Genomic DNA, 10,979 nt, shown 5'->3' on the forward strand with positions numbered 1-10,979 from the left:
GGGGGGGGCGGGGAGAGCCGGTCACCCCCAGGACCCGTCCCCACGGGGGGGGGGGGGGAAGAGCCGGTCAGCATCAGGAACTGGGAGCCCACAGAGAGCAGGGGCAGCTCCTCCTTGTCCCCCCCAGCTGGAGCCCACGACCCCACATCTCTGCTCATCCCCGGTACCCGCGGGGCCAGGGCGGAAGGAACAGGACGGGGACTGGGGCCTTGGGCCTGGCCGGCTGACAGCGCTAGGCGGGCCAGAGCCCCCCCCCCCCGGACTGGCAGCTCCCTCCACCCCGCGTGCCCTCCCGTAGCGGGTTCCCCAGCCTCCCCGGGGGCGCAACCCCAGGAGAGCGTCAGCCCCTCAAAAGCAGGGCGTGCCTCGAGACCCCTCAGGGGGCAGCAGTGAGAGCTTCCTAAATGTCGGAGGAAGTCCGCCCGCTGCGGGTAAAGGACTGTCTCCAGAAGGCCTCTATGGAAGCAAGGGGATGGAGGAGGCCGAGGGGGCGCGGAGGACCCCGATTTTCTGCAGGGACTCCCTCCCAGCCCGCCCTTCGCTTCCTCCTCCAAGAGACGGACTGCGCAGACTCCAGAGCCAGGGAAGCCGTAACCATGGTAACGGCTCCACCGCCCCCCCCGGGCGGAGGGGGCGTGGCGCCGTCCTTGTAGACGTTCTAGGCCGCGCAGGCCCCATCTCAATGGTACGTTCGTGGCGCTCTGGGCGGCACCCGCATTCTCGCTGGTGCGCGCGCGTGCGTGCGGCGGCGCTCTGGGCGGCCCGCTCGCTCTCGCTGGTGCGCGTGCGTGCGTGCGGCGGCGCTCTGGGCGGCGCGCACGCGCTCTCGCTGGCACTCCGGGAGGGCGGGCGGACGGAGGCGGCGGCGGCGGCGCCATGGCGGCCGTGCGCGGCCTGCGGGTGTCGGTGAAGGCCGAGGCGGCGGCGGCGGCGGCGGCACCCGCGGGGGGACCGGCCCTGGGGCTGCTGGGGCCGGGTCCCGAGCGGGGCGAGCCGGAGCCCATGGAGGTGGAGGAGGGCGAGCTGGAGGCCGGGCCGCTGCGGCGCTCGCTGTTGCCGGTAGGACGCCGGGGGTCCGGCCGCCGGGTGGCTGCGTCCCGCAGGGTCTCCCTCCGGGCGCGCCGGGGCCGTTGGGCGGCAGGGAGCGAGGGCGAGCTTCAGGCGCTGCTCACGGCCCGTCTCGTTCTAGGACACGAGCCGCCGCTACGAGAACAAGGCGGGGAGCTTCATCACGGGCATCGACGTCACCTCCAAGGTAGGGAGGGGCGCGGGCCGGAGAGGGTGGGGGTGGGGAGAGGCTCCCTCCCACAATGCACCTGCTGGGGTGGCCCCCCTCGGCGCGGGCTCCTGCGGGGGCGGGCCTCGGAGGCCGGACCCGGGCTGCCCGGATTCCCTCCCCCCGGCGCACCTGCAGCGCCGGCCCCTCCCCCCCTGTCTCTGACACTGGGGTCCTCCCCCGCCCCGCGAAGAACGGCCTGTCAGGCACCGGCCACGTGCGGCGCCCAGCAGCCCCTTCTCCCGGTGCCCCGGTCCGCCCAGAGGTCGGGGGTCAGAGGTGGGAGGGCTCCCCTCCCCCCGGCTCACGGCCCGCGCCCTGCAGGAAGCCATCCAGAAGAAGGAGCAGCGGGCCAAGCGCTTCCACTTCCGGGCCGAAGTCAACCTGGCGCAGAGGAACGTGGCCCTGGACCGGGACATGATGAAGAAAGGTAGGGGGCGGGGCGGGGGTCTCTGCCGCCAGGCGCCCCCCAGCGGCCTCGGGCCAGCCCTCCCTTTAGTAAAGGAGCCCCGCGGGGCGCCGGTGACAGCGTCCCCCACGGGCCAGGCCCGCCCCAGAAACCTTTGGCCCCACCCCCTGGCGCGTGCCCCAGCCCGGTCCTGCACCTGAGCCTGGAGCCCTTCCCTGGGCCTCCTGACCAGGCCCTCCGGCCCCTCGCCTCGTGCCCCGCCCCCCCACACTCAGCTCTGTCTCTCACACCTCCCCCCCCCCCACTGACCCAGCGACCCTCCAGACCCCAAACCTCCCCTGGGCCCCGCTCCCTCCCACCCCGTGACTGGGCCGCCGCCCCCTCCTCAGACTGGGCCGCCCCTGAGCGTGCAGAGCTCGGTCCGGCCCGGGGCGCTGGGCGACAGGAGGGACGACCTGGAGGCCGGGGGTCTGAGCCGGCACTGACCGCCCGCCCCTCCTCCCAGCGATCCCCAAGGTGAGACTGGAGACCATCTACGTGTGCGGAGTGGACGAGATGAGCACCCAGGACATCTTCGCGTACTTCAAGGAGTACCCCCCCGCCCACATCGAGTGGCTGGACGACACCTCCTGTGAGTGACGGCGCGGGGGAGGGGAGCAGGCCGAGTCTTCCTCTGGGGGGGCAGGATCCGCGAAGACCCTGCATGTGGCAGCCCCAGATGGGGGGGCCTGGTCAGAGAAGCGGTCCGGGGGCCACGGGAGGACATGTAGCGAGAGGCCCCCTCTCTCAGGTAACGTGGTCTGGCTGGACGAGGTGACCGCCACGCGAGCCCTGATCAACATGAGCTCCTTACCCAGCTCGGACAAAGCCAAGGCGCGAGAGGGCGGCGTGGAGAAGGCCCCAGAGAAGATGCGGAAAGGTACCGGGGAGGCGGGGGCGGGGCGGCCTCAAGGGGCCTGAAGTTTGGGGGCTCATCGCGTCTCTGCACCCCACGTAGACAAACAGGACAGCTCCGATGACGAGACCGAGGAAGGGGAGGTCGAAGATGACGCCGCCAGTGACCTGGAGGTCAGTCCTGAGGCCGCCAGCGGAGGGTGGGGGTCCCGGCCCTAGAACCCCGAGGAGGCGTCTCCAGGCGAGGGTGGAGCCTTCTAGCACCCTCCGGCTCCTCCCCACCCCCAGGAGGCATCTGGAAGGGAGGCGGGAGGGAGGCGGGAGGGAGACGCTCTTTATTCTGCCAATTTTACGTTCTCCAGTTGGAGGCGCTGTCCCAGGTGGAAGAAGACTCCCTCCTGCGCAACGACCTCCGGCCGGCCAACAAGCTGGCCAAGGGGAACAAGCTGTTCATGAGGTTTGCCACGAAAGGTAGGGCTGGGCTGGGGTCCGGGTCCGCGTGGGGGTGATTCAGCACCTGGGGCCCACTCCGCGTGGCCTGTGGGAGGGCCCAGGGGGCCTCCCACCTCAGTGCCTGGAGCGGGCATCTGCTCTGCTCTCGTGCAGATGACAAGAAGGAGCTGGGGGCCGCCCGGAGGAGCCAGTACTACATGAAGTATGGGAACCCCAACTACGGGGGCATGAAGGGCATCCTGAGCAACTCCTGGTGAGTGGGGGGCCCTCCCCTCTGCCCCTCCCCCAGGCTCCGGAAGGGGCCTCAGGACTGGGGGCAGTGCCGCGGCTGTGGCTCCCAGAGGGGGCCCGCCAATCACCAGGGTTGGGCCCTTGAGTTCTTAGCCTGGGACCCTAGGACACCGACCGGCTGCTCAGGAGCCTTGACCGCCCAATCAGCGGGATCTGGGGCCCTGAAGGGCCCCCCTGCCTGTGGGGGGGGAAGGCGGCCGGCCCTTCGGGCCCCATCTGGAGGCTGTGGTCACTGACCGCACAGCTCCCGTCAGAGCCACAGGGCCTCCCCGGGGGGCCGAGCGGGAGGCTGGACGTGTGGAGCCCGGGGAGGAAGGGCTGTTCTCCTTGGCTACGTGGGTCCTGGGGAGGGGGGCTGCCCTGGGGGCCCCACCGTATCCCATGAGGCTCCTCTGTCAGGAGTCTGGCCACAGGACCCTCGTCACGCCGCCCCCAGCACCCTGTGCATTTGTCCCAGGGACATCTCTGCTAGGAGCGAGTGGGCCCAGCCACGAGTGGGGGGGCTGTCAGTCTGCTGGCAGAGAAGAAGGGCCAGCTCCCCGGGGGGAGAGCGGGAGTTTTGGAGTCCAGATGGCCGACCCGGGCTCCCAGGGAGCCAGCGGGCGCCGGGCCTGGGCCGGGGGGTCCTTGGAGAGAGGAGGAGGAGGAGGGTTGAGTGTTTCTTCTGACAACGGCCCAGGAAAAGAAGGTACCATTCCCGCCGCATCCAGAGGGACGTGATCAGGAAGCGGACGCTGATCGGAGATGACGTGGGCCTGACCTTGACTCCTCCCTACAAGCACAGGCATGCAGGTACCCGGGGCTCCCAGGGCTTCCCTTCCCTCCTCCCTGCTTTGCCCCGACCGCATCCGGGTCCAGAAGGCCGCCGGCCCGGGTAGAGAGTGGGCAGCTGCTCGGGACCCTTGGGCGGCCCTTCCCAAACCGCATCTGAACAAGTGCCCCCGACTCGTATTGTTGTCGCCGAACGACTTGGAGCAGGCGGGCGGGACGCCACGGGCGCCGCCGTTTGGGGTCTCTCCATTCGCTCTTGACCAAATTTCCCCAGGTCTGGTGAATGTTCCGGAGGAGCCTATTGAGGAAGAAGAGGAGGAGGAGGAGGAGGAAGAGGAAGACCAGGACATGGATGAAGATGACAGGATTGTGGTGGAATACCGGGACGAGCTGCAGGCCTTCAAGCAAGCGCGCGAACGAAGCGGCTCCCGCCGCCCCAGCGCCAGCGGCTCGGGCTCCGACTCGGACGAGATGGATTACGACCTGGAGCTGAAGATGATTTCCACGCCCTCGCCAAAGAAGAGCTTGAAGATGACCATGTACGCCGACGAGGTGGAGTCCCAGCTGAGGAGCATCCGGTAAGGTGGGCGGGCCCCCGGCCCCCCCATCCTCCTGGCAGCTGGACAAGACTCGCGCTCATGTCCTTCCCCTAAGTCATTTAGCCCAAGGTGGGGGGAGCCGGGAAGGAGCCACTTTTAGAACAAGAGTCCCCGGCAAGGTAGCGATCGGCGGGCAGCCTTCTCGGGTTTGAAGGGACCTGGGACGCCTGGTGACGCGCTGCCTCCCCCAAGGCTTGTGAGTGACTCGGGCCTTGTGACCCTGGAAGAGGAGGCTGGGACTGGATAGGACACTTATGGCAGGACTAGAACCCGGGGCCCCCACTCTCCAACCTGCTCCCTTTCTTGTGGGGCCCACAGCTTTTGCCTTTGGAGCAGTTAATGATCGGGTCCGTCCAATCCTGCAGTACCGGGGCGCGTGCTCCCCGGTCCTAGCGTGTCCCCGAGACCCCACTGTGCCGGACCAAGACCGGGAGATACGGGAGGGTGGGCTGTCCTAGCACGGGCTCGGCCCAGCCCTCGCTTCCTGTGGGTCAGGCCAAGTTTGGCCTCCCAGGGCCATGGGGGCCCTCCCTGGGGGCGTGGTTCATGCGGACCACAGGTGTCCTGGGGGGGGGGGGGGGGCGCACACCCTACAGTCACGGAGTGGACGGGCCACTCCCTCCCCGGGCTTCGTCCAGCGGCCCCAGGTAAGAACTCAGTGGCGCTGCTGCTTCCGTGCAGGAACTCCATGAGGGCGGACAGCGTGGCCGCCAGCAACGTCAAAAACCGCATCGGGAGCAAAGGGTCGTCGGACAAAGTCGCCGACGTGCGGCTCCTGCTCGAGGAGAAGCGGCAGAGCACGGCGCAGAGGCCGCCCACGGGCAGCGTCAAGTCTGGTACGCTTCCCACCGAGCCCCTGAAAATGAGTGTTGGGGAGAGGGAGGCGGCGGCCTGTGCGTCCTCCCTGGGAGCACTGGAGCCCATCGGGACCCTGAGCTTTTCCCTCCCTCTGCCCAGATGTCCGGCAGAGACTAGGAAAGAGACCGCACTCTCCAGAAGGGAAGACTCTGAGCAGCGCCTTCACCCCCCGCCGGGAGCCCATGTCCGACGTCCACAGCCGGCTGGGCATCCCCAGGCAGGACGTCAAGGGCCTCTACTCCGACACGCGGGAGAAGAAGTCAGGTGGGTGCCGGGGGGCAGCCCCAGGCCCTCGATCCAGTGAGTCAAGCACCTTCCGGGTCATACGGGCCCCGGCCGACCGCCCCCCCTGGCTCACGGTCCGGCCAGACTGGTCGGTGCCTTTCCTGCAGGCTTCCCCATCATCATCCCACTGGGGACCCCCTGCTGTGACCCCCTTCCCCCGGAGGGCAGGGCTGTCTCTTTCCCGTCATCAGCACTGGGCCCAGGGTCAGGGGGACACCTCATCTCTTCAGTGAGGAGCCCCCAGAGTCACAGGGGTCAGTGACCGCGCACCTTCCCCCCACAGGCAGCTTATGGACGCGCTTGGGCTCCGCCGCCAAGGCCAAAGAGAAGGGGGCCGAGAAGGTGGAGCCGGCGGTGGCGGCGGCGGCCCCCGAGGAGGAGGACTCGGAGCTGCAGCGGGCCTGGGGCGCGCTGATCAAGGAGAAGGAGCAGTCGCACCAGAAGAAGAGCCGCCTGGAGCGCCTGCCCAGCCTGCAGATCGAGATCAGTCGGCAGAGCAGCTCCGACTCGGACGCCGAGTCCTGAGGCCGGCCCGGCGCGGCCAGATAGGATGGCCCGGCCCCGGCGTCCAGGTCTCTCGTGACTTCAGCCAGCCCACTTTCCTCCTCTTCCTAGCGGGAAACGACCGTCCGGAGAGCCGCAGACTGACCTCCCCCTCTGGCCTCGGCCTTGACAGTCGTGGCTCCCGGCACCTCCAGCCCGCCGGAGCCCAAGGGAGCGTGGGGGTTCCTGGGGGCCGGCGCCCGCTGGGGGACGAGGACTCCCCCTGGAGGCCGGCCCGGTCCCGGCCGGGCCGCGGGAGGACGCTTCGTGGAGCCGACCTCCGGGTCCCCGGGCCGTCAGTGGCGGCCGAGGGCCCCGGCATCGGGGGACGTCCGTCCGTCCGTCTCGTTGGTCGCTTTGACGTGAAGAGCAGCCCCTCCGGTGCTGGGGGGTTTTCTAGGACACAGCCTGGGACTTGGGGTGGTTTTTGTGTGAAGGGGGGTCAATGTTGAACAGTTCTGTTCAGTCCATTATGTTTTAAAACTTCCTGATTTCGAAGCTTACTTTTTATCCGTGGCCGTCTTTCCTGTTGGCTCCAGCGAGGCCTCGAGTGGCGTCCGCACGTGCTGCGAAATACATCTCTGTTCTCTGTTCTGTCGAGGGAGCGAGGGCCACGGCCCCCGCTGGGGGTGGGGGGTGGGGGGTCGGGGACCGGCCCCCAAGCCCGCAAGAACCCCTGAGGGAGAGGCCGTGAGACCTCCTCCCCGCCAGGGCCACAGCCGCCAGCGGGGGCCGCGCGTGTATCCCGGGCCCTGGCCTCAGGAATATCCCGTTCAATGTCACTGAAACGGGGGCGACGGCCCCTTCCTCTGGACAGTCAGTGGCCTGGCGAGCTTAGGCGTGAGTGATGGTCACGTCATCCGTGTTGGGCTGCTTCTGGGCTGAAGGTCGCCCAGACTGCCGTCTCCCCGAGGATTTGCTTGGTGGGGGCCAGGTTGGGGAGGCCCGCTGAACTGTGGTAGCACCCTACAAATTGGTCCCCCGGGGGCAGGGACGAGCACTGTCTCCCCGTTTTACAGACACCCCCGATTCCTCGTTCCCACCTCCCTCCTTCCACCTGAAAGTTTCATCCTGATTCCTTGGGCGGCAAACTCCCCTTTCTCTTCAGTCTGTTCCTGACTCCATCTACCCGCTCCGTTCCCCCCACTGACCCCGGGCCCAGCTCTCCCTTCACTCACTCCCTCTGCCACCTCCAGGCTGCCCTCCATCCTCTGTCACTCAGTGACCTCTGGCCTTATCTTCACCTTGACCCCCAGGTCACCCCTGCTCCTTCCTCTGGGAGGTCTCTGTACTGGCTCACCATTCTCCCTCCAACCTGACCCTAACCACTGCGCTCAGCCTGCTCACCTCCAGGAGCTGCTCCCCCCCACACACCGTTGGGGTCACCATTCTGCCCTCACCCCCAAGGGGACAGGCCCCGGGTTTGAGAATTCTGAAATCTCTGTCTCCACCCACAAGCCACCTCTCCCTCCATAGAACCCGCTCTTCTTCCTCCCTCTGACCTCCGAACCCAAACCCTCAGTTCTCTCCCGGGCCATCCCCCTGCCCAGCCGGGCATTCGCCTTGGATCACACGCACATGGAGCTGAATTCTGCCTGGGCCACTGCACACCGATGTCCCGGGACCCCAGGGGGCCCTCCCCGCCGCCCGGCAATCGCGCAGCCCATCATCTCCCTCCCCCCCCCTCCGGCTCCCCAGGCACTCACAGCTGCAAAAAGCCCATTTTACATGAGAGAGGGAGGGGCTCCTGTGAGCTCTCCTCTGCTGCCCTAGTCTCCCCTCTGGGAGCCTGCCATCCTGGCTCTTATCCTCTGTCCGCCCGCCCTTTGGGGCCGCCTGCACCGGCTCCCTCCCTCCTCTTTTAGCTCCTTATGCTCCGACCTCCATCTCCGGCTCACCAGCGAGCTGTTCCCACGAAGCCAGGGACCTTTTGTCACTTCTTAATCCTCGACTTGTCTGCCACCGGGCGCACTCGGTCACTCTCTCCCCCTTGAAAGTCTCTCCTCTAGGTTTCCAAGACCTTCCCCTTCTCTGACGTCTCAGACTGGCTACCCCGAAAGCCCATGTAGCTAAAGCAGAACCCAGGCACCCCGAGGCTCGCAATCTAGGAACCCTCCTGGGCTCCTGCACCCTTGATCCTTGAGACCGAGGGCTGTTGGAGCAGCGGGGGGAGGCTCTCCCCACTCCAGCCCCTCCTTTCAGCCCCCTGTGATGTTCCATGGAGCTTTTAGAAGGGGCTCTTGGCCTCCAGAGCCCTGTGTGAGCCGGCCTCCTCCCTTGCCAGACTTCTCACACCTCACTCCAGAACATGAACGGTTCAGTGCAGAGACCTGGAGAAAGTTCCTAAAATAAAGGAGATTCAAACACGCCGAGCTATTCTGTGCCCGTCAGAGACCCGAGGGAACGGAACAAGGTGTTCTAAAGAGCAGAGGTGCCGGGACCCAGTCCCTTGGTCGAGCCCAGCCCGATGATTAGGGAAGAGAAGTGGATTCCTGGTTTTAAGGAGCATTTCCGCAATGGCGAGCAGCCCTGAACACAATTTCTTTTCCGTCCCTGTAGACAGTAGGTGTAGACACCTCCACAGCAAGCCCAGCGAGAGGGGGCTTTCCCAAGGCCCCGCGGAAGTCAAAGGGCAAAGCAGCAGCAAATGGAAGCAGTGAAGGAGAAGCAGGCTCTGGAGCTCCCGGACTCACCTCCCAACTCCTCTTAGAGGGGAACCACTGACTAAAGACAGGAGGGAGGAAACGGGAGAGAGCAGTGAGAGAGAGCAGGACACAGTGCACCTCAGTCAAGCCAGGGGTTAAGGGAGATTCTCCCCGGAGCAGGGAAACCCACGGGGCAATGGCCAGGAGAAGACGGGGAAGACTAGGAGGGTCTTGGGCCGTTCATGAACCTCCCCGGGAGCAGAGATTGGTAAGAGGGGGTGGGAAATGAGAACAAAACTAGGTGTAAGTGGCCCAAGATCAGTTCCAAACCAGGGCCTGATTTAGACGTAAAGGTTGATGCAGATTAGAAGAACAAAGAGTAGTCTGCCTCTCAGACTTATGGGAGGGGAACACCTTAGAGCACAAGCTGATCCTTTTGACTATAATCCACTTAAAAGCCTTCAGACACACAAAAACAATGCAGCCAAGATTAGATTTCTGAGAATAAGCCGTGAGCTGATGGATAAATGGTCCAAGGAGGAGATCTGCAGTCTGGGGATGAAGTTAGAGGTCCTGGAAAAAGTGCTCTAAATCACTTGATTACAGAATTGCAAAGGAAAACATCCAAGACCTCCCTACCAGATCGGTCAGCAAGACTAAAGAGAGTCCTAAATGTTGGAGGGGATGTGGGGAAATTGGGACACTGATACGGTGTTGGTGGAGTTGTGAACTGATCCAATCCTCCTGGAGAACAACTGGAAACTGTGCCCAAATTGCTATCAAGCTGCATCCCCTTTGGCCGGCAGAGTCTCTGCAGGGTCGGTATCCAAAGAGATCTAAAAGAGGGGAAAGACCTTCATGCGCCCCTCCTTTTTTTCACAGCAAAGAATTGGAAGTGGGCGGGGGATGCTCCTCAGTTGGGACTGGCTGATACACCAAAGCCTTGGTATCTTGGCACTTTGAATGCTTGGAGGCTGGATTCAGCCTTCAGCATTCCTCGCATTCTGACAAGCAAACAGCACCAGCCCTCGCTCGCCTGGCACCCCTTGCATCTGGCTGTGGTGGTGGTGGAGTGGCACAGATGCCAGGTTGCCCGGGTGTGCGGCCTGGCCCCGCCACTGCTGCCGTGGGCGGCTCCTCCCCGGCGAAGGCCGGCCACGTGCCAGACGGTCAAGTTGGGGCCCGAGGTCCTGGGGTGGTGCACACGGGCAGGTCCTGCAGAAGGATGAGGCTGCAGCACATAGTCTGCCGGCTCCCAAAACAACTGGAAGGAGCACCGAGTGGCCCGGGCACTGGGGGGGGCAGAGGGGGTGAAGGACCAGGTCCCCGATGGCCCCAAGCCCCGGACAAGGGCACGTGCTAAAGCTGACCCTCCACATCCAGCCCCTCCTCCCCCACGGAAGCTCGGGTAGCATGGGAAGGGGAGGGTACAAAGGTTGGGGTTCCTCTCAGAAAGTGAGTTTGGTCAAGAAAGGAAGAGCCAGGCGGGGCTGACTTGTTTCTCTGCTGCTGGAAGCCCCGCTTGCCCCTTTGGGGAACTGGGCGGGGAGGGATGGTTAGCTTGCAGACTGGAGAGTTACTCCTTATGGGGAAAAGTCATTCTGCACTTGTCTTCTCTTACAGTGCAAACTGAGGAAGCACCGTGCTGTTGTTCACTGAGAAGCAAACGGGCGGATCTCAGGAAAACCTGGAAAGACACGTACAGACTGAGGCGGAATCAACGTGGCATCGGCCACCCTGGGTGGTCATCCCCATGGCTGACTCCGCTCTCCGCCACGCGATGATCCCAGACGAGTACAAAGGGCTCGGGAAGGAGTTACCTACACCCAGGAGCCAAACCGATGGACTCCGAAAACGGAGGAGATGGGAACCTTACCGGGGGGATGATGTGCAGGGCCTGAGTGCTTAGTGAGATCCCTCATCGCCCCTCAGGAAAGGAGGAACTAGGCGTGACT

At 65.2% G+C, this 10,979-nt stretch overlaps 1 protein-coding gene across 1 annotated transcript; it reads left to right on the plus strand.

The window, feature by feature from the left end:
- Positions 1 to 852: 852 nt before the first annotated feature.
- NCBP3 (nuclear cap binding subunit 3) lies at positions 853 to 6,882 on the plus strand. Its single transcript, XM_074297723.1, has 13 exons — positions 853 to 1,059; positions 1,190 to 1,255; positions 1,601 to 1,706; positions 2,191 to 2,316; positions 2,476 to 2,604; positions 2,683 to 2,753; positions 2,942 to 3,050; positions 3,186 to 3,285; positions 4,003 to 4,115; positions 4,369 to 4,672; positions 5,375 to 5,529; positions 5,651 to 5,815; positions 6,120 to 6,882. Exons 1-13 carry the CDS (start codon positions 877 to 879, stop codon positions 6,359 to 6,361), a joined length of 1,869 nt encoding a protein of 622 aa, XP_074153824.1. The 5' UTR covers positions 853 to 876; the 3' UTR covers positions 6,362 to 6,882.
- The last annotated feature ends 4,097 nt before the right edge of the window (positions 6,883 to 10,979 follow it).

The sequence above is a fragment of the Sminthopsis crassicaudata genome, chromosome 3 (assembly GCF_048593235.1).
Source record: "Sminthopsis crassicaudata isolate SCR6 chromosome 3, ASM4859323v1, whole genome shotgun sequence".
Lineage (NCBI taxonomy): Eukaryota > Metazoa > Chordata > Mammalia > Dasyuromorphia > Dasyuridae > Sminthopsis > Sminthopsis crassicaudata.

Coding starts and splice junctions, on each gene's coding strand:
- NCBP3 (XM_074297723.1), top strand. CDS start 877: ATGGCGGCCGTGCGCGGCCTGCGGGTGTCGGTGAAGGCCGAGGCGGCG. Junction 4,673..5,374: donor TCCCAGCTGAGGAGCATCCG/GTAAGGTGGGCG, acceptor GCTTCCGTGCAG/GAACTCCATGAGGGCGGACA. Junction 5,530..5,650: donor CACGGGCAGCGTCAAGTCTG/GTACGCTTCCCA, acceptor CCCTCTGCCCAG/ATGTCCGGCAGAGACTAGGA.